Below are 25,605 nucleotides of genomic sequence, written 5' to 3'. Positions count from 1 at the left end.
TAATGGGTTCCAATGTGCCCAGGCTTTTGAGTGAGGTTCATTGTGTTACTTTCATGAATATGTGGTTGTTAGTTAGTGATATCTTCTAAAATCATGACCATAAGTTTAAACATCAGAATTCTGCTAACCAAAATACAGTACTTGAAAATAATCATTGATTGGTTTCTCTTTAAAATGGACATAGCCTTAACCTACAAGCGTGTTAATAGCTCTTGATAATTCGAATTCAAAACTTCCCCCAATAGTTCTGTGATATTTGAATTCTTTTAAGTTTGATCATACATGGTATTTACAAAGCAATGACATAGCATTCAAGCTGATGTTCTTAAATTAATATTTGTCCACAAATTGGTTTTTGTATAAAAAAGTTGGAAAATTTTAAAATTAATTATGATAGTGTATTTAGTTGTATCACTTTTCGAGTTTTTGAATCCTCAAGCAGATGTTCTGCAACTGCACACCACATGCATATTAGAGATGCCTATTTTTATTTTTGCATTAGGAACTTCCGTGGTTGAGGAAATCAAGCTTAAACATCTTCCATAACAAACTGTTATTCTCAGCAACTCATGGAGAGTTTGTGGTTGCTTGACACCCTCTCTTCCTTTTGCCTCAGGGAGAAAGTTTATTACATTTTTCTTCCTCTTGGCTCAAATTCTAGTTTAGCATATCTGGCTCATAAAGCACATTCTTTAAAAGCTAAAAGACCCTCTTCAGTGTTCCATTTTACATTTAGTATCATGAAGTGCCTGCAAACTTATAACAATGATATGGCTTATTTATCTTTATCCTTCCTTCCCCATGTCTCAGCCACCTACATATGGCTTGAAGGCTAAAATTAAAAACTGATGGCTCAGTGATCCTGTAATAGTTTTTTTATATGTCTTGTACAAAATAAAAACAATTTAACCATTTTCCCCAAAGCCCAGTTTTCAAAATAAAACACATGGTCTGTGAGGGCCATTTAGTATCTGAGAGGGTGTGGAAAGGAGGAGCAGGTTTGGCTTTGTTTGCAACAGTGTTCCTAGGCTGTGCCATTTATTCCTATGGGTAATGAACCACCCACATCAAAGAAGTGTTTCAGTTTAAAGCATTGTAGATTTAAACAGGGAAAACAGGTAGATAAAAATGGGACTCCATGTCGCCATCTGGTGGCACAATGTTATAACGCATATAAATCACTTTTTCTTTACCAGTCTAGCTGAGTCCCTAGATAAAACATATGAAATGGAGAGTGATATCCTTTCTCATTAGCTCTAAAATTAATGGTGTGGTTATAGGTCTTAAGGGCTTATCTGCAATATTTAAAGCCAGGAATGTTGTTAATTGTGTTAATTTCAGTATCCCGAAGACATGGGAATTAAAATCCCAGTGTTTAAAAACCACAAAGGTCTTGTAACATGTTTTGAAAGACTAACATATATTGTGGCATTTTTACTATAAGCTGTACAAAATCAGTTATTCTTTGAGAAGCTGAAAGAGGGTTTGCTTGGAGGTTGTTTTGCTAACTTCAATTAATGCTGCTACTTTTCTGGAATTTGAAAATATGTACAGCGAGATTCTCTAACGTATGCATGCCCACTCAAGGTAATTCCTATTGAATTCAGTGTGGCTTATAGATAATTAGATATAGGATTTCAACCAAGGTGACATGCTACTTCCCAGGCTCTGAAAAGAGGGCTCTAATAGATTTTTTTTTTTAACACTGTGATGAAAGAGCAACTAGTAGTAATCATGGGTATTACAAATTTCTGTATCTAGTGGCCTCAGCAGTTTACTTAAAGGTTACTGCATAATGCTTACCTAACCAGCAGATGGTGCTAAGTAACTACATATTGCAGCTTCGCACATATCTTGGCTTGTCCTGTCCTTCCATTCATAGATAATAAAACAAGTAAAAACTATGAACTGTTTTGCTAGCCTGCAGTCATTAAAGGGAACTTATGCAGTAAAATTAATATTTACACCCAGCTTTGGAATTGAATTCTAACCTGCATTTTGTTGCAGTTAACTGTCAGCCACCACTTTAGACATTTACTTTAACCCCTTGTAACTGGCTTATGTGAGAGAATCATGGTTCTATTTATGGCCTATGTGTGGAGTCTGACAGTGTTTAGAAAGATTATATGAAGTTCGTACTCTTGTAATAATCTCAAAATCCTCTACAATCTCTATGAAACATCTGACAAAACACATGCTTACTGACAGAGTTATATTATTGCAAAGTTGCAAGTGAGTGTGAAATTTTCTCACCACTATCATATAAATATTATATTGTCTTATAATTTTGTACAACTATTTATCCTTTCTTTGCAGGGGGCATTTACTCATCATGGGCTGCTCAGACTTAATGTTGTAACATTTGCTGGGATACTTGTAAGCAGAATAAAAGTTAGATGATTGAAGAGGTGAAAAAAGACTGTTACTATAGAAAGCATTTCAAATAGTATGTGGTTCATACTTTCAGAGAGCCCCTGTCTCCACTTTGAAACTACTTACTACTTTCAGTTTCTGTCAGCAACAGCCTTGAAATTTGACAACTGTCAGAACATGAGTTTAGACATGTGTTGGGATTTTTATTTGACCAGTTTCTGAATATATTAAGGAAAAATAAATCATCTGTAAAGTGGGCCTTTTCAGAAGAGTGGCCATGTTAATGTGATGCAGCAGAAGTAACCTGAGAAATAGGTCAGCTTCAGACAGTACAGTCTTACTGCATAAATGTATGCAGAAAGAGAATGGTAAAACTTTCACAACAATAATCAGTGATAGCACATCACCTTGCTATTAACTTGGATTAAGAACGCTGCAAACCCAGAAGTAGGTGTTTTGGTTTGTGAACTTTGTCTTGGAAGCAGAACATGTTTCGCTTCCTGTTGAGTCTGTTCCATTTGTAAATTGAGTCCCCCGCTGCTATGGGAAAGCACGCCTTGGTTTAAGAATGCTTTGGTTTAAGAATGGACTTCTGGAACGGATTAAGTTCGTAAACCAAGGTACTACTGTAGTAGGCGAAAGCCATTGTCTCTGTTAAGAATTAAATTTCTTGATAAGTTGTAATTCATCAGTTTCACACTTGAGTTTTCTTTAAAGTTCCTTTGTTAAAGGTTGGCACCTTAAGGTTAATAACGGCATTCTGCTAAACTGAAATGTTCTTCTGGTTTCTGGTTAATCTCTTTGCTAATGTCAGGATGCTGGAAGATAGCACATATATTGGAAGATGAATGGGTGAATGACACCTTGGTGTTGTGGCTGATATTATTAGGTCCTGAAATGCTGTTGTTTGAGTGGATATGGGAAGAGATTCAGCATCTGGGTTTGTTGCAGAGTATGGTCTGTTAGGGTTTCCTGGAGTTCCTTGTGAAGAGCTGTTTAGGTTAGGGGCTGTCTGTAAGAAAGTACTGGCTTATCATTCAAGGCTTTGAGAAGAAAGCATTATTGCCCAGCATGAGCTATAGTTCTTTGATACATTGGAGTGATTTCAACTAGGAGCTGGAAGTGGTGACAAGTGGTTTGTCAGTTTCTCTTCTACATCTGCCCTATAGTAGAAGATTCCTGGATGCTGGTCTAGTCCTGATCTGTGTATTCATTTCTTTGGGTGTTCAGTTCTTTGAGTGTCCATACTGTAGCCTAAAAATCCTTAAGCAGGTCAGTATAGAAACAGCTGAATCACAGGGACCTGGCTATAAATAGTGGATTTTGTAATGTGTTCTATCTGAAAGCAAGATGCATGTAGATATGTGTTGATACGGTGGTGCTTACATTTCACCATGTAGTGCACAGTAGTGTCCAGAAAGTGAATGTACTGTATGGATTGTTCTAGGCTCAGGTGAAGGTGTGGTGAAAGTTGTTGATCTGAAGACTGACTAATTTAGAAAGAACCCTGTTTCAACAAGGCCTTAAAATTAGAGGGATTATTAATTCGTGTATGTAGAGGATACTAGCTTTCGCTAAAAATGTATGTGTGTTTGTCTTCTATAAATCTGTATTTATAAATCCAGCATTACCACCTGCATAACTGAAAACTTGTAAGGGGACTTGCTGGGATTTGAGTGGTAGCAATATTTTCAGAAGATTAGGAGTAAGGAAATAAAGAGTACAAATGAGAAGAACTCTAGGTAGTGGCTTTGATCAGCCTACTGCTTATCTATATTTCTCTTACATTAGCTCATGGAAGACTGAGTCCAATAAGACAGAAACAACCAAATCAGTACTGGTTGTGTTTTACCAAAAATCAGCAGAGCAAATTTGTGGAATGATTTCTGACTAAATGATGCTGAAAAGCTAATGGTGGGTCTGTTTCCACCATGGCTGGAGTAGTAATACTCTGTTTTCCTATCTATTCATAGCTGATTCGGCATTACAGCACTCATCTGTATCTGGTGGCAATTTAATAGTGAAATATAAATATATTCCACTTACCTGATTATAATAGCTGAGAGAGCTTGATGCTCCTGCTTCAAAAGTCCTGAAGTTTTATTGAGTAGTAAAATATGTTAATCTAGCTTCACTACAGTGGAAACCATTTCTATAAAATACATACATTGGCATTGCTACAGAAATGGAAAAAAATGCTCACACAACCCAAGTAGCATAAGGGGACTTGCAAGATGGTACAGCCAGTGGTGCAGCCATAACTGCTACTTAGACACAGGCCCCACTGTGGTATATAGACAGTTCTCTGCTACGGGGGAGTTGTTATGACATAGGCTAGATGGAACTACATTAGAGGCTGCCATGGACTGTTGCTTCCACTGATTTTTCTTGCACCCCTGTCCAGCGAGATTTCTTTTCACTGGCAAAGGGTGTGATCCTTATTGTGATGGAAACTAGCTGCATTTGTCTAAAACCTCAATGGAGAGCTGGTTATTTCTGAGGTGGAGGAGCATCCATGTGCACACACTTGCATATATAATTCCCTTTGTGAAATGGAGTCATGTGGACACCTTCAAATCCTCTCTTATCTCACATCCCCCTTTTATCTTGCTGAATAGCTGCTGTTAGTAAGTTTAAATGTCTGTTATTCTAACAGATTGTATTAGGAAAGCAGGGGTGATCATTCAGTGATTCCAAAGTATTTAATTTATGTTTCCTGTAAGCATGATGTCATAATTAACTCTGATTGCTTTGTTCCTGTGTCATTCCCACGTCAGCTAGCCAATAGGGAGTGGTTCATGCTCAAGGCTGGTTGGTCTTTCATTCCAGTTAAAACAGGTATTTGTCTATTAAGAGGATCTGAAATGGTATTTAGATGATGTAGAGTTCTTTGCATGCCAGAGATACAAGCACAACTTATTTTGCAGTGCTAGAATACTTAAGAAGTTATAGGCTGATGTTTCCCTTCTTTGTTCTTGGTGAGGCAAGATATGCCTGATGACTTTTTTATTATTATGAAAGATGGAATGAATTTAGGACAAGGATCTTAGTGCTCACCTGGCTAGAACCAGATGTGTAAGAAGTTTCATGTTTATTGTCTTAGTTATGAACATTTTTCCTTCCTGGTTTCTGAGTTTTGTACCAGGTAAACTTCTTATAAGTTTGTGCCTGGGGATTAATTTCCACTCACCCTACATATGCCACTGCTTTGACCATAAAGGTTAGAATCATTCCTAAAGATGAAGGTTCATTTTTGACATAGTATAACAAGGAGTTCTTGACTCCTTAAGAAAAAATCTTTGAAGTTTTTCTGGGACCTATTTAATGATGGTGTATGGTGGGGGTAGCCTCCAAGTGTTGTTTTTCTAAAGGTCTGAACAGTTGCTAGATGCTACCCCTCTACCTATATTCAGCTGAAGCCTCTTTTAAGCAGCTGCCTGCTCCACATGCCTGCAGGAAGCATAGCAGCAACAGGAGGATTACCATGTTTCTTCTCCTGTCCCATTTTCAAAAAGTTCTTCCAGCAGTTGCCTATTCCACATGACTGGTAGGCAGCAAAACAAGTAACAGGCAATTCTTGCTATTATTCCCCAGCCAACATTTTTTTAAAAAGTCACTCAAGTATCTGCCTGTTCCAAATTGCTTAGTCAGCAAAAGAAACAAGCAGAGCAGGAAACGGGTGGATCCTTCGCATCTTCTCCTAATTGCATTTCCATACTAGAAAAGACTGAACCTGTTGAATTTCTGCCTGTCATACAGCTGTTAAAGGCACAAGAGCCTTCAATGCTACCCCTAACCCAAAGCCTAGGTTGCCATCCTGTACCCAGCTGTAGGAGTAACCCTGTTAAATACATACAGACTTCTAAGTAGACTTGTATGAGTGTCTGGTCTTTAGCACCTGCTCAGCAGGAGATATGGCTAAGCCTCTTTGCAAAGCCTTCACATTTGCTTTTTTTTTTTTTTTTGGAGGGAGGAGGGGAGTCTTTAACACACACCCACACTTGTTGTGTCATAGTATTTGCAGAAAATAGCTACCTGATTTCAGAAGACCCCACCATAGCAAAAAATGCATCCAGGTTGTTAGAGGGATAGGAAGGGCAAGCTACAGAGATTAAGACAGAAGCAGGTAAACTGCACTAAAAGGAGAGGGAAAACAGCAGCTCTTTAGGACTGCAGGGATTCCTACTACCTAGTGACCAAAAAAACTCACTTGTCAGTCACAGCTCTTAACTTCACTAGTTTGCTGAAAACACTTTACAGGTCGGAGCAGCCAGGCTGGCTCATTTCACAGAAATTGTTTAGAAGGGTGCATGTACATTTTGCCAAGGTGTTATTCCTAGAAGGGCTTAAAGACTTACCTTAAAAAAAAAAGCAATCTCAGAGTCTTGAACTGCTGAGCTATCCAGTGAAGGCCTTCATGTGCGTTGGGTTAGCAAACACCCGCTCCAAAGAAAGTTATGCCACTCTATCTTTTGCACCACGATTGTATGTAGGACTGATTCACAGCATATTTTTTATTCTGCATCAAATTCTCAGGTAATGCTCTATTCATCATAATTCTCTATTCTACTCAGAGTGCTTTTTGTCAGATAGACAGACTATAAAATTATATAACACGTAACCAGCATGTATTTTTTCTTAAACTTTGCTATAGTACTATTGCTATTGTCATTCACAATGGCTTCAACAAAGTTCTGTGATGAATGTAAAGAGGTTTGCTGAGAAATGGCTTTTGTATTTAACAGGCTTCTTTTGAAGGTTTGGGGAAAGTGCTTGCTTTTTAATTTTTTATAGAAACAATCTTTTTTAATGCAAATTTTCAAGTATGAAATGGTCATTTATTTGGTTTTAATGTTTTCTTTTGTTACTAGGCATTATCCTATTGGTTTGCTTTTTGACCTTCATGCCTCAAATACAGCCCTTCCATGGAACATAACAGTACATTTTAAGGTATGTTTATGGTGCATCTTTTGAGTTGTTCAACACTTCAAAAGCAGAGGCAGCTCATGTAATCACAATTTCTTATATGCTTGCGTGAAGGGGAAAGGGAAAGCACTAGCAGACAGCAAGTGAGGATTGCTGGTTTTGCACCTGCTTTCTGTCACTTACATTTGTCTTTTAGGTGATTGCATTCTTACTCTGCCAATTTTTACTGTATTTTAATTCTGCCTGTTTGAGGGTTTGTTTTATGTTGACTTGGTTTAATAATAATAATAATAATAATAATAATAATAATAATAATAATAATAAATTTTATTTATATCCCGCCCTCCCCAGCCGAAGCCAGGCTCAGGGCGGCTAACAACAATAAAACAGTACAAAAGTACAACATAAACAACATTCTAAAATCATTCATTATAAAAATTAATGCTCTACAGCAGTGGTTCCCCATTAGCTAAGTACTGTGGGGGCCCTGTTTTTCAAAAGCCAAGCCATGGACCCCCTACTTTTGAAAATTTTGATATCTCTCTGGTCATTTTTGTTATGTGAATGGTGCCACAGACTCCCTAGGTGGGTTATCTGTTCCCCCTGGCGTCCATGGACCACCAATTGGGAGCCACAGCTATACAGTTCTAAATGTAAGGATCAAATTGTTGTAAGCCACCTTGAGGACCGTTTTTATGGCAAAAAGGTGGTATACAAGTTTGCCTGTCAAGAATTGCCTACCACTTTGTCCCTATTTTCTTTCCCATTTTGGCTTGTATCCATACCTGCTCTTCCATATACAAAAGGCCTCTTTCCATTTGTGGTTAGGGACTGCAATCCAGTAGAGGCCCCCACTACAGGAAGGCTTTTGCCACTTCCCCCTACATCTCACCCCACACCCAGCATTACCTCCAACAGCATTGTGGAACGGCCCAGCTGCTGCTTACAGGAATTCTGGATCCAACCCTATGAATTTAGTTTAGCTTCACTGAAATGCAGAATGGGTTCTAATCTGGAAGCCTTTCAAGCAGCCTCTCACATGCTGACCATTGTGTCTGCATAGAGCAAGCAAGCCAGAGCCATGATCTACAGTAGCTCAATTTGGCTTTCTGGCGGGGGGCCACGGCGGGGAAACCTATATGTATTAGAACACTTGACTTTTATTTCTTTATAAATGCCTTCCGTATAAGATACCAGGTAGGTCTTTGAGTACAGTTTCTGGAGAATTTCTACTAAAGGCTAAAACCAAAATAATTCTAATTCTACTAATTCAAAAGCTAGTCTATGTCTGCCTGCCTTGTCTGAGGAAGGGGAAAGGAGAACAATATTGACATCTGCTTGATGTTATTACACAGGGTGCAGAATGGAGAAGAGAAATCTAGTAAAGCTATTGCTTTCCTTTAACTATACAGTGGTACCTCGGGTTACATACGCTTCAGGTTACATACACTTCAGGTTACAGACTCCGCTAACCCAGAAATAGAGCTTCAGGTTAAGAACTTTGCTTCAGGATGAGAAGAAAAATGGTGCTCCAGCAGTGCGGTGGCACCGGGAGGCCCCATTAGCTAAAGTGGTGCTTCAGGTTAAGAACAGCTTCAGGTTAAGAACGGACCTTCGGAACAAAGTAAGTACTTAACCTGAGTTACCACTGTATTAGGAGTTGGAGCATCGTACATTTCCTAGTGCAAAGCAGCTTTAGTTGCACAGTTAAAGTTCTCTTAAACCCTTGGGAATTATTCACCATGGTTTGTCTTGGTTGTTGCTCTAAAATAAAAGTTGAATTGATAAACTGCTCGCCTTTGGATGATCATAATTTTGTACTTCTTTTAGAACTTTCCAGAAAAAGATCTTTTACACTGTCCCTCAAAGGATGCAATTGAAGCCCACTTCATGGCTTGTATAAAAGAAGCAGATGCCTTGAAACATAAGAGTCAAGTTATCAATGAGATGCAAAAAAAGGATCATAAGCAACTTTGGATGGGATTACAGAATGGTAAGAAACAATTTTGAAGTGAAGCAATTAAGTCTTTGGCTCAGCTTGCATACAACTCACTATGATTTGTTGTTGTATGCTTGAGCTGAAATAATGTGGTATGGAGAAATATTTCTCTTAACATTTAGTTTCATTTTCACAGAATCTTGATTTGTTAGAAACCAGGGATCATTGTTTTATCACAAACTGATTAGTTAAAACAGGCCACTTGAATAAGTCATGGTTTGAATTTGGCTTGTTCTAAAGCAGACAGAGTTGTATGCCAAGCCTGAGTCTGTAAAAGTGCAACTAAAGAGGAAAGGTCCTTTCCCCAATTGCATGGGAAAAGAGGAGAGGAGGATGTAGCATGAGAGCCCAAAGGTTTTCTGAAACTCATTCCAGCTCATGCATGTGGCAGTAAACCATGCTTTGTCACTGTGTGCAAGTGCAGTATTTATTTTAGCACACTGAGTTCAATGATTTTTTAAATGATAGCTTGTCATTTTTCTTTTTTGAGTGGCTAATGATAAATGCTTATCTTAAGATAATTTTAGCTGAATGTGAATCATAACTGATACTTAAAATGTCAAGTGTTTAAAAAATGAGGTGTGGATATAGCTAGTGTTATACAACTGAGAAGCTTTACCTTTTGGATCTGCTTAGAGTTTAGTTGATGGTTGTATGACTAAATGATATTTTCTACCCCTTTTGTTTTAAGTACAGTGGTACCTTGGGTTACAGACGCTTCAGGTTACAGACTCCGCTAACCCAGAAATAGTAGCTTGGGTTAAGAACTTTGCTTAAGGATGAGAACAGAAATCACACAGTGGTGGCGCGGCAGCAGCGGGAGGCCCCATTAGCTAAAGTGGTGCTTCAGGTTAAGAACAGTTTCAGGTTAAGAACAGACTTCCAGAACGAATTAAGTTCTTAACCCGAGGTACCACTGTATTAGTGCTGTATGTTATTTAAATACTATCTAACCTTTTCATGTTATTGGATGTTGACACAGTTTCTCTTTGCTCAAGTGTTCAGATGTGTGATTTATTTCATGGAGGGTGGTAAAAAAAAATCGTAAACTTTCCATCACAGCAGTAGCCACACATGGCAATCTAGATGTGAGAAGTTAACGTCCCTCATTTGATCCTGTTGATTAGGAATCCATGCAGGCAGTCTTGAGGAAGGGTTTTTGGAGTGCATAATAATAGCTTTGCAGAAGACTAAAAAAATCACATAGGATTGTGCTTTATCATGGAAAGTATTCAAAGCATTTAACGGCAGAAAAATAGAAATGGGAACTTTTAAAGTTTTGTTTGTGTTCTTTAATCAGTTTATCAAAGATTCTCTTCACTTACACTTCTACTTCAAATCTTAAGATTATTTTGGCTTGTTTGGGACAACACTGTGGTTATTCCAATATAAGAGGTTGCTTAGAAATGTTGGTTGTACAGGTTTCACTGTGTGTCATTGGAAACTGCACCTGTGGAACCCAACAGATAATGTTTTGAAAGCTTTCAAATACTAATTTTATATTTCAGGCCTTAGTAAAAGAGAAATAAGAAAAACTTATGAAACCAAGAGAACTTTTTAAAATACATGCTGTATCTTTCAGTATTGCTTTCATTATGGCTTTCATTATTGATGGGATGATTTTAAACCTCTTTCTGAAACAAAATTCATGACCACAAAAAGAAAAGAGAGTAGCAGTTGTGATAACTGCCTCATAGTTAATGATACATCTGCAAGTTCCTTTTTCTATGAAACATGCATTTGTCGTCCTGCCCATAACAACTTTGGGTTTAACTTATAGTTGATTTAATAGTTTGATTCAATAAAGCTTCTGCAAGTATCATTCAATACACTGCCAAATGCTACTGTTCAAATGGGGTGGGGTGGGATGTCAGAGCACCATGTGGGCTGACAGTTTGAATCCAGGACTGTGGCCATGGCAGAAGAAGGACCCTCTTGAAGTGTAATGCTGGAAGCCCCTCCATTGTAAGCTCAGGTTGTATATATGTGTAAATAATTCATTTATCCTAAATGCCCCACAATCTCCAGTGTGCCTCATTTCCAAAGGAAACACAAGCCCTGTATAAGCCCCTGGACCTTGTACCGCTTGAGATTGAGGTAGCATGTAACATTAGAATCACAGAATCACAGATTTATAGAGTGCTTGGATACTTCCATTTTATTTCTTTTCTGTATTTCTGTAGGCAACTTGCAACAGTAAAAAATAAATAGAATTTTTCTTATGCCCTATTCTATAAAAACATTGCATAAGTATATTGTTTTCATTTTTCCCCAGACAAATTTGATCAATTTTGGGCTATAAACCGAAAACTCATGGAGTACCCTCCAGAAGATAGTGGATTTCGCTACATCCCATTTAGAATATATCAGGTAAAGGATAATTTTTAAAAAATCATTTTTCACATACATGTTGCATAGTCTTTTCTATTTAGAAAAGCTGACCAGTTCTTATATTTGTTGAGACCTTTTGCTGTGGGAAGAAGGAAGAGGCAAACATGAATAAATGGTATTAAACAGGGCATAACTTTTGTTTAAGGATCTGCCATGCATGCTTTTCTATTCAGACCATTTGAAGGTGTGGGTAACTCTAACCCCTACTGTTAGGGATTGATTAGCTGCTTGTGCGTAAAATCGTGCTCCCTCAGAGTTTGTGCGACCCCACAAACCTCAGTGTGTGACGGAGCTCCTCAGACATGTCTGCTCTAGTCACTAGTAGAGTCCGACAGTGGCTGTCTGCGGAAGCGTTTCCAGCAAAGGAGCTCCTTAACGGAAACGCGTCTCCTGGACTCACGGCGTGACAGTTTCCGGCGAGGTGTAGGTCTCCCTATGTGAGACTCAGATACCTCCCCACTGTTTTCGCTGGAAGCGTCCCTGAGCCCTCCCTCCTGCTCACATTCCCTCAGAGAATCACTCCTCCCCCTGCTGGTGCCTGCTTCAGCTGTTGAGTCTCTTTCTTCCTCCCTGAGCCCCTCCACCACCTGATGCTCCGATGGCAGTTCCCTGGCATCCACCTCCCCTCCAGGGCCCCCCTCACCCCCTCCCATTACCTCCCCTCTGGGAGGTGAAGGGCTAAAACCCCGAAAAGAATCTTCCTCATCTTCAGACGTCTCGAACAACTCCCTCCATCGATCGTCGTCCTGGCTCGCTGAATCCTCTTCCTCTTCAGAATCTGGGAACCCCTCCAACTCCTCTTCCTCATCGGTGGTGGCAAAGTATTCCCTTCGGAACCTCGCTACAGGCTGAGGTTTACGTGGGAACCTCTGATGAAAAGTCTCTATTAAAACTTCGTCATTGACATCCTCTGCCCTAACCCAGGTGTTTTCCGACTCCGGTTCCCCTTCCCACATTACCAAATACTCTACTTGATCTCCCTTCCACCTGGAATCAAGGATCTCCGCTACATGGTAGCTGTGTTCCTTCTCCTCCATTGCTGGTCCCCTAGTGACCCTCCCTTCACTGTCTCCTCTATACGGTGACAGCAACGACCTGTGAAAAACTGGGTGCAGCTTCATGTGGTTCGGTAACCGGAGTCTGAAAGCCACTGGGTTGACCTGCTGCATGACTTCAAACGGACCCAGCCTTTTGGGTCTTAACTTCTTACAACCTCCTTTGAATGGCAACCCTTGGGTTGACAGCCACACCTGGTCCCCCACCCTAATGCTTTCACCTTCTCTTCTGTTTTTGTCTGCCTGCCTCTTATATTCCTCCTTAGCCCTGTTTAAGTTGAGTTGGAGCTGGCGATGAATCGCTTCCATTTCTTCAACGAACTGTTCTGCAGCTGGAACGCTCCAGTTCTCCCCTTCCCCCCCTGGGAAGGCTCTGGGATGGCACCCGTGATTAGCCAAAAAGGGGCTCATCCCCGTGGACACGTTCTCTGCATTGTTGTAGGCAAATTCTGCCAACGCCAGCTTCTCCACCCAATCATTCTCTCTGTCATTAACGTAACACCTCAAATATTGCTGGAGAACCCCATTTGCTCTTTCCGCCTGCCCGTTGGTTTCTGGATGACGGGCCGTTGAGAAATTAACCTCTACATGCAGTAAGCTCATGAGCTTCCTCCAGAACCTGGAAGTAAATTGTTTTCCCCGGTCTGAAACCACCCTCAAGGGGGCGCCATGCAGCCGAAACACATTCTCTACAAACAATTTGGCTGTTTCTTCTGCTGTGACCGCATGTGAGCAGGCTATAAAGTGGGCCATTTTAGTTAACAGGTCTACCACCACCATGATGGCTGTTTTCCCTCTAGACCTTGGCAGATCAGTCATGAAATCTATTGCCACTGCTTCCCACGGTCTTTCAGGTGTGGGCAGTGGTTCTAATAAACCAGCCGGCGCCCGCCTCTCCCCCTTGGCTCTTTGGCATTGTTCACACCCTCTCACATACTCCCGCACATCTTCCCTGACCTTGGGCCACCAAAATTCCCTAGTAACCAGCCACATGGTCTTGTGTTGCCCAAAATGCCCTGCTGTGGGACTATCGTGCAACTGCTTGAGTACCTTCTCCCTCAATTCCCCTTCGGGTATATATAACGCTCCCTTGTAATACAATGCCCCATTTCTCTCCTCAAAACCACCGGGTTTGTCTTCCTCCCTCCTGAGACCCCTGAGTTTGTCCTGGGCGTATGCATCAAGCACCGTACCCTCTACCAATTCCCTTTGTCCCACCAAAGTCGCCCCACACACCCAGCGATCCTCTGGGATGATATGGGTTTCTTCAGGTGCTCCCTCCCCCTCCAAATATTCAGGTTTGCGTGAGAGAGCGTCCGCCCTAACATTCTCTGGGCCTGGCACGTAACAAATCTCAAAGTTAAATTTGGAGAACTCCTGGGCCCATCTCAACTGCCTTTGGTTGAGCACTCGCGCAGTTCTCCAATACTCTAGATTTTTATGGTCCGTGCACACTTGCACCTTATGTTGTGCACCAATTAGCAGATGCCTCCATCTCCGGAACGCCTCATGAATCGCAAGAAGTTCTCGGTCGTACACCGTGTAGTTCCTCTCGGATTTGTTCAGCTTTCGCGAAAAGAAGGCACACGGTCGCCACTCTGACTCCTCCTTTCCCGGCTGCAGAAGAAGCACCGCCCCTATGGCTCTGTCAGATGCGTCTGTTTCGACCCTTAGCTTCCTTTGTAAATCCACATGCAGAAGTTGTTCTTCAGAGGCGAAGGCCCTTTTCAGCTCCTCAAACGCTCGCTCCGCCTCCGCCGTCCATACAAACTTCTTTTTACTGCTGAGACAGTCAGTAATGGGCGCCGTCAGATGGGCGAAGTTGCGGATGAACTTACGATAAAAGTTTCCAAACCCTAGGAACCTCTGCACATCCTTCTTGGTTTTTGGTGTTTTCCAGTCCAGCACCGCCTGCACCTTGCCGGGATCCATGGCCAATCCCTTGTCTGACAGGCGGTACCCCAGGAATTCCACCTCCTTGGTATGAAACTGACACTTCTCCAGTTTCACCCACAGCCTGTTGGCTTGCAGTCTCCTCAACACTTCTCTGACGTCTCTCACATGTTGCTCCTCATTCTCCGAATACACCAACACATCATCTAGGAAAGCAACGCAATTCTTGTAGAGCAAAGGGCCCAGTACATGGTTCATAAAAGATTGAAAGCACGCGGAGCCTGCTTGTAATCCAAATGGCATAACGAGATATTCAAATGCCCCCAAAGGGGTAAACATGGTGGTTTTCCATTCATCTCCTTTCCTTATGCGTATCAGGTTGTACGCCCCCCTTAGATCCAGCTTTGTAAAAATCTTTCCCTTCCGCACCCTGGTCAAAATATCATCAATCCTGGGCATAGGGAACACCACTGGTTCAGTCACTGCGTTCAACCTCCTAAAGTCACATACAAGTCTCGGCTTGTCCGCGTTTTTTTTGTCCACAAAAAACACTGGGCTACCCCCCGCTGCTTTGGACTCTCTGATGAAACCTCTCTTCAGGTTCTTGTCAATAAACTCTCGCAACTCCTGCATTTCCCTGTCTGACATGGCATACAACTTGCCCACAGGAAGCTGTGCTCCAGGGAGTAAATTGATCTGGCAATCAAAGGGCCTATGCGGGGGTAGTTGGTCAGCTTCCTTCTCGCTGAACACGTCGCTGAGATCTGCATACTGTGGTGGTACCTTCACCTTCTCCATTACTTCAGTCCCTGCTAGGGTGGCTTGGGCCCCTGCTGAACCCTTTTCCCCTTTGCAGTGTTCTAAGCAATGTGCTGAACCAAAGGACACCACTCTTTGATGCCAGCCAACCAGCGGATCATGTAGAGCTAGCCAGCTCATTCCCAAAATAATGGGAGCGCCTCCCAAGGTGGCCACATTAAACGCTATCAGTTCTGTGTGCCTTGCCACCCTCATGATCATTGGGACCGTCTGCAAGCTGACTCCTCCTCCCAACAACTCCCTGCCATCGATCGTGGTCACCTGCAGGGGGTTGCTTAAAGGGATAGTCTGTATCTGGTGTTCAGCAGCAAACTCCTTGCTCATAAAATTGCAGGAGCTGCCTGAGTCCAATAGCGCCTTTATTTTTAGGGGGTGTCCATTTTGCAGCTCTAGCAACACTTCAATCACTAGAGCAGGTCGAGGAGCTTCTGGCACGGGCACTTTCACTGCTCTTTGGCCTGGCTGCAGTGCCCCGATTGTGGCAACCAGGCGTTGGCTTTTACCTGCTCCGTCTCCCCCTGCTCTTCCCCCTCAACAGCTCCCACCATTCCTTGCCATTCCTTCCTCTGGGGCAGACTCTGGCAAAGTGGCCTGGCTGTTGGCAGAGATAGCATTTCCGGGCGCCCTTTCCCTCCTTCTTAGCCCCCTCGCTGGGTTTTGAAAATGCGCGCGCGCGCGCTGTCCCGATTTCCATCGGCTCTGCCGGCGGGAAAGCTGGCTCAGGAATGTCTGGAATGCGGAACTCCTTCCAACGTTCCCCTCTCCCTTCCCGCCTCTCCAAGGCTCTTGCCTCCTGACGCGCTCCTATGGTCAGCGCAGATTTGGTCAGCTGATCCATAGACCCCGCCCTGGGGCTCCGTGACAGCTCGTCTTTCACAGCCGACGAAAGACCTTCTTCAAATAGCATCTGAATGGGTGCCGCCGATAAATCCCAACCCAGTCTGTGAACCAGCATGGTAAACTCAGTCCAGTACTCACGGGCAGATCGGCTTCCCTGCTTGCAAGCCATTAGCTGTCTGCGCACCACCCCTTCCTCAATATCGCTGGAAAACATGATATCCATTGCACGAAAGAACTTCATCGTGTCCTTTAGTACGTCATTGTGCGTTGCCATCAGGGGTCGAACCCAGTCTCTCGCCCCCCTCTCAAGATGCCCAATCACGAAAGCAACTCGTGATTCCTCATCAGGGAATTCATCAAACTGCACATTAAGTGCATATTGCATCTCTGTCCTAAAGGCATGGTAATCCTTGGGGTCCCCCCCAAACTTCTGCACCAATCCTGGTACCTTTCTGGGGAACTGAGTGGCTCTCCCCTTCTTGTCTGCATCCTGAGCCCTTCTCTCCTCCAGCCTCGCCGTCTGCAGCGCCAGTTGGACCTCCAACGCTCGGTATCTATCTTCCAAGCTTGGACCAGCCCCAACCCCAGCTCCTCCGGTTCCGGTTGGTTCGCTCATGATGCTTTCTCTTGCACAGGCAGCGTACAAAGACTGTCGGACTGCTGTTAGGGATTGATTAGCTGCTTGTGCGTAAAATCGTGCTCCCTCAGAGTTTGTGCGACCCCACAAACCTCAGTGTGTGACGGAGCTCCTCAGACATGTCTGCTCTAGTCACTAGTAGAGTCCGACAGTGGCTGTCTGCGGAAGCGTTTCCAGCAAAGGAGCTCCTTAACGGAAACGCGTCTCCTGGACTCACGGCGTGACAGTTTCCGGCGAGGTGTAGGTCTCCCTATGTGAGACTCAGATACCTCCCCACTGTTTTCGCTGGAAGCGTCCCTGAGCCCTCCCTCCTGCTCACATTCCCTCAGAGAATCACTCCTCCCCCTGCTGGTGCCTGCTTCAGCTGTTGAGTCTCTTTCTTCCTCCCTGAGCCCCTCCACCACCTGATGCTCCGATGGCAGTTCCCTGACACCTACCTTTGAGCTGTTCAGGCAGACTGACATAGATGCCAGTTGCGATATGCCCCTGGTACCCAAGCTTAAGCCTGGGTTATACCTGGTCAGAGGTAGCCCATTCCCATTGGAGGGAAAGGCAGGTGTAAAGTGGCTACTCCATTGCCCCAGTTAGCTGTTACAGTTGCTGCATCCTGCTATCACCATTGCCTCACCTGATGAGGTGCCATGTCAACACTCTTCTCTTGTGCAGCTAGCCTACCTGATCTGTCTGAGTAGACATCTGGCTTTTATGTGCCTTGTTCCACATCTCAGTCACACAAGACTCGGCATACATAGCCCTGTGTTATACCTGTTGCTTTCTTGCAACTCAGCAATCTTCCCTTACCCTTTGCCACAGTGGTGAAAAGTGTTGTTATTACCATGTAATAACAGCTTCAGGATTTAGTTCAAATTAGGTAATTTTATTGTGTTTCTTTCCTCCTGTTATAGAACAGTAGCATGAATAGTGTTTGTTTGGGGAATGCAATGTAAGACGCTTAATAACAATAATCTAATATTGAGACCTCCCCTCTCCCCCCAAATTAATCCAGCTTCTGCAGCACTATTAAGTTTAATAGGGGTCCTGATCCTCTGAAGAGGCTTTTTTTTCAGAGTGGCGGCAAGTGAGGAGGAGGGGGTCAGGAAACCTTCCTTCTGTGGGCTTCCTTAAGTTAACTTGTCTTACAACCCAGACCATAGTCTCCAGCAATCACAGTTTTAAAAGTTGGATTCCATCTACAGTCATTAAGTACCCTGCGTCCCTACTTTACCATGTCTGTTCTAAGTTTTCTAAGTTTTGTCTGTGTGATCACTCTGCTATCATTGGTTCTACCAGCATATGATACCAAAGAAGCTAATGGCTATAGCTGCATAATGTAATTTAACCAACTTAATTTTTCCTATACTGATTAATGCTTTTCCATTCAAGAAGGAAGAAAAGCCAGAACTATGTTCATACACGTCATTTTAGCTGCCTGCATAAGCTTTGCTATGCTATGCCAAGGCAGTTGCAGTTTTCTATAAACACTGCAACGATTGTAATTTGTGTTAGTTATTGAAGGAATAAAAGAAATTTGAACAAACTGCAAGTAAAATTAAGGTTTTTTGGGTGGCATCTTGAAGAAGGTGGGTAAGAGATTCGTAAGCAGACTGTGTGGGATACTCAGTCTAAACATTTGCCATAATTTATCCACAATTCTTGAAATAATGCTGCTCTTAATCATGTAGGAGATCAGAAAGTTACATTTACTCCTTACAGCATATCCTGCCAAATGAAAGGATATGAGGAAGACATGGGTTGTTGCCCACATATGATTAGGAAAATTGTCCTTAAACTATTTGTGACCAAAATCTTTTCAGCATTATATTGTCTAGACAAAATTGTAATAAACATTACTGTATAAAAATAAATAAGTCCTAACTTCATTCCAGATGTGTGTGTAATTCTAATGGCTGCCCTTAATTCAACCACAGTCTTTGAGACATTCATATTATTTAGGTTAAGTATCACTGACATTACTTTGATACTGTTGTAGACATAATGATAACATTTTAGGAAATAACAGACCATGACAACTAAAGGTTTCCGCTATGGGTGTGCTACGTGTATAGTTGTTTCAAATTCCTTAAGAACTATATAATTATTAGCTTTCAGCAAATCGTACTTTAAAGTGTGTGTGTTGTATGCAATTTAGTATTTGCAGATGACATGAAATCTGATTATTTCCAATTGTTGGCAAATACTATAGCTGAAATAGTTGAAAATATAAGCACATTGCTAAGCTGAAGGGTTCAGTGCCACAAGATGTGTCAATAGCCACCAATTTAGTGATGTTAAAAGGGGGTTGGACAAATTTATAGATGATAAAAGTCTACCACTGGCTATATTCTACCTCCAGGAATCTTCTAAATGCCTCAGTTGGACAGTGAGCCCTCAGAGTGCTGAATACAGTAGAAAAGGGATTAGGGGAGGTGAAAGACACAGTATAGTTACAATATATATGTGTTTTCAGAATATGACTTGGTATGAACCCATGTGTATGTAAATCCTCTTTACCTGGATTTCTGGGAGCAGGGTTCTTTTTTGAGGGGCAGGGATTGCATTAAGCTGTGAAGGTTTTGTTATTTGGGATTACGGTAGTTGTAGTAATGGGCCTCTGTGGCACTTGAGAGTGATTATGTCTTGTATTTCAAATTGTAGCAATAAAGATTATGGAGTAATGTCTTACAGAAACGTATATTGACAAAACTGCTTATAACATCTCAGTTGAGCTGCCAGCCTCTAGCAGTCATTGCAACTGTGGAAAATGTTTGAATAATTTTTTTAAAAAACCAAAAACAAAACACCCTTACCCCTCCCTATCAACTTTGATAGGCTCTTTTTGGAGTTGAAGAGATGATGAGGCAACACATTTGGTGTGGGATGTCATGGTTCCACTTCATTGCCTCAGTCATTTTCACCATAGTGCTGACATTGCTACAGTGGTGGCATGATTGGTGTGAGAAGATGGAGCTGTGTACCTTCTTGCTGCCCTCTAACATCTCCACAATGAGTTGTCGGGGTATATCAATCTCATCTTCATCACTGTGACAGTGGGCTTCATGCCCTTCAGCGTGCGAGAGAGAGAGAAGAAAGACACCCCCCATACACACCCACCCACCCACCCACCCACACACACACACTTAGACACACCCACACCCACACACCCCTCTATTTGATGTCATGAACTTGAGCATGCCAAGCAGGTACTGACTGCAGGAATTCACAGTGTGAATGGGTAGAACATTTATTAACATAACAAAAATAAAAATTAATTTCTCTTTTAATTTAAAATAAACTTTTTGGGATTTCTTTTGGTTAAATTATGAAATACTTCTGTTAGATTTATTCTTTAGAGTCTTTTTTGGGGGGGGGGAATGCATGCTGATATATCCAAAGAAGGACTACAGTTCTTATACTGTTAAGCTGTTGACATATGGAAATCATAATATGGTTACAGTGTGGGTTCAACATGTAAAGTAATTTGCAGTGGTTTAAATACAATTAGAGAACCCATTCTTTTATGTAGATGTAAAGACTAGTAAGTCTGTTGGCTTTCTTGAATTATAATTTGTGGGTTGTGCTTTTTATGTTATGATTACATCCTGTATAAACTGCTGGCTTAACTGGATTTTAAACAATGTATGTAAGCCAATGTCCTTACCAAGAAGACTTGGTAATATTTAGTCGAAGATACCTGTGGACAAAGCTACAGGTAACTTGTAACTTGTGCGCGTTTAACTTACGCAGTTTCAACTTTACATAGCCAGTTGAAATCACACAGATTAAATGCACAGAAAGCATAGAGTTCAACAGCTCTTTGTGCAGGGTTTCCAGGTGCAGAAAGAGATTTTAAGCGCCCTGCCTTGCTTACCAGCATAGCTGTCAACGTTTCCCTTTTTAAAAGGGAAATTCCCTTATTCCGAATAGGATTCCTCACAAGAAAAGGGAAAAGTTGACAGCTATGGCTTACCAGGCTCTGGGAGGCTCTCAGGAGACCACAGATATCATCCTGCAAAATTTTGTCCCAGAGCACAGTAAGCAAGGCCGAGCGCTTAAAAGTGGTTTGCTTGTTTGGGAGGTGACACCTATTTGGCGCATCATCTCTGGAAGGTAAGATTGCTCACATGGGAGCTGTTCCAAGGGGATGGATTGACTACACCTTTTTGCATATACACACCATCCCCATAATGTAACACCTGTTCAAGTTGCGAGTGACCTGTATTAGATAATTATGCATATTAGTTTAAGATAACTCTGCCGTGTTTAACTACTACATCTCTCCCAGTTTTTAATTCTAGCTGAGACATAAGTACAAAGTAGGTAAAATTCTTATGGCAATTCAATTCAAAATGAATTTATTGCCCCACCTCACACATGAAGTTTGATGTGGTACATGGCTGACCCAGATGTAATGCTAAACCATAGAAATGTCTTATGAGAATGAGCCACAGGTGGGCCTTGTGATTGCTCCCTCCTCTGGGATCACTACAAAGAGAAGGTTAGAACCTTTAACTTCTGTTCCTGATTAACTCCCAGTAGCTGTGTTATCAAACCCAGCAAACTGTAGTTTAAGAAGCTGGCTTGTTTCTACAAAACTGTAGTTGATACTAGCCATAGTTTAGGGTTTGGACATAAGGCTGAACTGTGATTAGTTGGAAATGGAGGCTTCCAGTCTACTTACAGCTTACTGGTGGGGCCAGAGTGCAAGCCTGAGGTTACCCTATGCTCATCCTTGTAATGTTAAAGCAAGGTTTAGCATTGCTTGAGAACCATTCCATAGACTTATATACAGCAGTTACTCTTTGCAAACTAGAGAAAACTTAAGAGTAAATGACACCTTTCCTCTGATCACCATCTTCATCTTTCTTTCCTATTGCCCAGTCCAACATGTATCAGCATTAAAATGTCAACTACTACTACTGTCAATAAAATTCCTGTGTATAAAGTATCAAAGAAAGTAATATAAATTGAGTTTTATAGATTCTTGTAACGTGCAGAGCCAATTTGTTTGCAGTATTTCACAGTGAGCCTATTTTATCCATTATACTGATGTAAGATAGTTACATATAGATGCTTATTTGTTAATTTTTTACTGTTACTGCCAGACCACAACTGAGCGACCTTTTATACAGAAGTTGTTTCGTCCTGTTGCTGTAGATGGACAGTTTCATACACTGGGAGATCTCCTAAAAGAAGTTTGCCCTGCTGCAATTAATCCTGAAGGTATTAACTGAAAATATGATAACTCTTGTACTTTGTAGGCTCCAGGGAAAATTATTTTTGATCAGCTGCTATTTAAATTATTATCTGGATTGCTGTGTAAGAAAATCAGTTACAGTCCTTTTTAAACATACTTTACTAGCAGAATTAAAGTTGTCTCAGTCTTTTGAGATACAAAAGTTAATTGAAAGACAATTATACTGGAAATATTCTACAAAATGTAGATGTAGCAAACCATGCATTTTTGAATCTGCAATAGTGCACCATGTGTGATAAAAAGAGTAGGGTTGCTTGAACTTAATACTAGGCATGTTGGGCAGTACTGAGTATCTTGGCTGGACAACCCTTAACTGTTGTAGAGTTGGGTTAATTTAGAATTAAGTTTGAACATTTTGAAAATTAGGACAATAGGTTAGCACCATCAGTGGTTACTAAAATGATGCAGCCTAAGATTTGCATGCTAAATATATCTAGTGTCTGGTTTTAAAGAAAGGTGCATCAGAAAACCTATTTTTCAAAAATATACTTACTCTGAGAAATCTGCCCACTACTAGTGACAGTGGCAGACCTCAACAATACTCTCTCTTTGGACCTATCATTTATCAATTTCTTGGATCAGATAATAGATATCTGCAGAGTGTCATACAGTGTGAAGCACTTCTAGATGGTGATGTTGGCTTCATTTCCACCTACCCACTCTTCATGTTGTCAGAATAGGACACTGCATGGGTATGATGCCATCATTTCAGTCTGAAATGTATTCTGTAGCAATGTTACTGTGTACGTATTGCCACTATTTCTCTCTATCAGAATATTCCCTGTCCCTTGGCCTCACAACTTAAATCATTTTATTCTGCCTAAATTCATTAAATATTTAAGTAGGCCAGGTATACATTGTAGGTGCTATGATTTTATTCATTTCTCACAGATAGAAGCCCGGAAGAAGTTTAAAGTATTAAGCTTTGTATTTTTCTTATAAACAGCACTCCCCTTCTGTTTGTGATCATGGGATAAAAGCTCTCTAAGCTTGTATATGTACTTTTTTACTGCTACATCATGTAGTGTGCTCTTAAGATTGAGATCTCATTCCCCAGGAAGCAGTTTCTGCCTAAGATTAATTGCCCTTTTAAAGTCAGTGTTTGATGGATTCCTTTTGGCTGGCTATATCCTGACTCAGTTTAACCCTCTTTGACCTGACCCCACCGACTATTACCACAGGGTCTGAGGCAGAAATCCTTCAGCATGATGTATGCAGTGCAAACCCCAGGCATGTGGTTCTTCACAGCTTGGATTCAATTAGCTGGATTTTTACTGATACACAGAAGTAAAAATTTTGCTGTTAGAGCTATTCATGTTTTCATAATTTTGGGGGGACAGGGGCTAGGAGGGGGGACAGCAACAATCCCCCTTTCTGTTAGTGGATGGCTCTGCTGGATCCAAGGCCCTTCCATGATCACAAAGGAGCCAGTTGGATTGTACCCTATATTTACACACATCCAACCATTCCAACTAGTGGACTCTGGCCACTAGGATTCCCACCTTTGTTTCTGTCTTAAGATGTTCCACTCAGGCCTGCTCTAATTGCTTTTGTTAGTGGAGGTATGTAATGTAAAGAATAGGGTTTTCTCGGTGGTGGTGCCCCAGCTTTTGAAAGCCCTCACTAAAGCAGTATACCCAGTGTCTTTTCAGCGCTAGGTTAAGACATTTTTATTGACCAACATATTTTAATTTGAATACTTGCTCATTCTTCTAATTATCTCACAGTGTGCTTTGTAATTTTTAATTCTTTTATTTGTTATTTGTTCTGTATTATTATAAGTTTGTTTGTTTGTATATACCCCACCTTTTTCCCTGTCAGGGGCTCAAGGTGGCCTACCAATTAAATAGAAACAGCTAAAAACATAGGAGTTGCATCATTTAAAAACAATTAAACAGTCATAAAATTAAAACTATATATAAATATTTAAAATCTATTAAAAATATACAGAGTATTACATTAAAAAGAGCATGGCACCAGCCCTTTCATTAAAATCAGTCAGTTCCCAAAAGTGCTGGAATAAGAAGGTATTCAGCTGCCAGCAGAAGGACAACAAGGAGGGAGCCAGTTCAAACTTCTCTAAGGAGGGAGTTTAGGAGCAGCTACCAAGAAGTGCATTATACTAGGTTTTAATTATTTTATTATCTACCTGGAATCTTTTAAAATGAAGGCCTATATAGAAATGTTTAAAATAACCCCCTCCCACTGTGCCTTGTGAATTATTATTATTTAATTGTGATTAATGTGCACTTATTTTGTAGTTCCACTCAAACCTAAGTAAACATTCATTTCACTGTATGTGCTTTGAGTAACAGTTGAATACACGCAGTAGGTTGTATCCAATGGTTCCTGTGCATGAATGGAGAGACCCTTGTTTGCACAGTGGGGCTTCCTTTCCCCCCTGCTGATTTTGGAGGTGGAGTGTGAAGGCAGCAAGGTGAGAAGAAAAGTCCTGGTGAGAGAGCAGAAGCTTGCTCATATGACATGATTTCATTCAATTTACATGGTGGGAAGAACAGTAAATCTATTTCATAGCCTTATTAAAATAATAACCGTTGCAAAAAAAAAAAAAAGACAATGGTGCAGGAATCATTTTATGATTCATATAACAGAATATTTCATTTTTTTAGAATTAACTTTTCATTTATCATGAGGGATCATTCAGTTAAATATGAAGTAGCAAGATTATAATCAAAACTACAAATCACGGATTCTGCAGAATTTCACTGTGTAATGAAACCAAATGCACTTTGCTTCAAACATGTGTTTGCCTGTGATTGTCTGATAAGTGATCTGTCTGTTTCAAAATTAGATGGTGAAAAGAAGAACCAAGTGGTGATTCATGGCATAGAACCGATGTTGGAAACGCCAGTACAGTGGCTAAGTGAACATATGAGTTATCCTGATAATTTTCTTCACATCAGTGTTATCCCACAACCTGCAGATTGAAGTGTCAACTGGTATGCATGAGGATCAGCCTTTGATTGGAGCAACAAAGTCAACTTCAAGTTGTGTCAGGCTTGATGAGGGTGACATGACCAAAAACTTTTGCTGCTGCAAGCCAAACAGGAAGAAAGATCCATCATGTGATAAGAGGAATTGGACAGGCTATATTTTGCATCACCCATGTTTTCTCCACTGCTGTCATTTAACTTCAGCTGTGACATGAGAAACTTTATAAGGCTGCTGTAAGACTTCTGTTTTCTTGTTTAAAAATTGAAGCTGAAAGCATGGGGAGTAAGTGGAAATAAGTGCCACTTTGTATTTCTTAATAATAAATAAACAGGGGTATTTTCTAATGTTGCAATGGCTTGTCTTTACAGTGAAAACGCTGTTTTATTCTAGAGAAGTAGACAAACAGTTGTATAAATAATCACTTGCAGGAACCCATTATGAAAAGTTGAAACTAAGCTAAACT

At 41.2% G+C, this 25,605-nt stretch overlaps 1 protein-coding gene across 4 annotated transcripts in view; it reads left to right on the top strand.

The window, feature by feature from the left end:
• ATG5 (autophagy related 5) overlaps window positions 1–25,490 on the top strand; it is a 29,948-nt gene extending 4,458 nt beyond the window's left edge. For all 4 annotated transcript variants that reach the window (XM_081186668.1, XM_081186670.1, XM_081186671.1 and 1 more), the window contains exons 4-8: window positions 7,245–7,323; window positions 9,130–9,292; window positions 11,574–11,668; window positions 22,036–22,153; window positions 25,000–25,490. In XM_081186668.1, coding sequence (XP_081042794.1) covers window positions 7,245–7,323; window positions 9,130–9,292; window positions 11,574–11,668; window positions 22,036–22,153; window positions 25,000–25,136 — 592 coding nt within the window. In that variant the 3' untranslated portion in view covers window positions 25,137–25,490. The remainder of the gene's footprint in view (window positions 1–7,244; window positions 7,324–9,129; window positions 9,293–11,573; window positions 11,669–22,035; window positions 22,154–24,999) is intronic.
• The last annotated feature ends 115 nt before the right edge of the window (window positions 25,491–25,605 follow it).

Source organism: Podarcis bocagei (genome assembly GCF_964188305.1).
Source record: "Podarcis bocagei genome assembly, chromosome: 3".
Classification (NCBI taxonomy): domain Eukaryota; kingdom Metazoa; phylum Chordata; class Lepidosauria; order Squamata; family Lacertidae; genus Podarcis; species Podarcis bocagei.
Note: the sequence above shows the minus strand (reverse complement) of the source record. Positions and strands in the feature narration are given on the sequence as shown.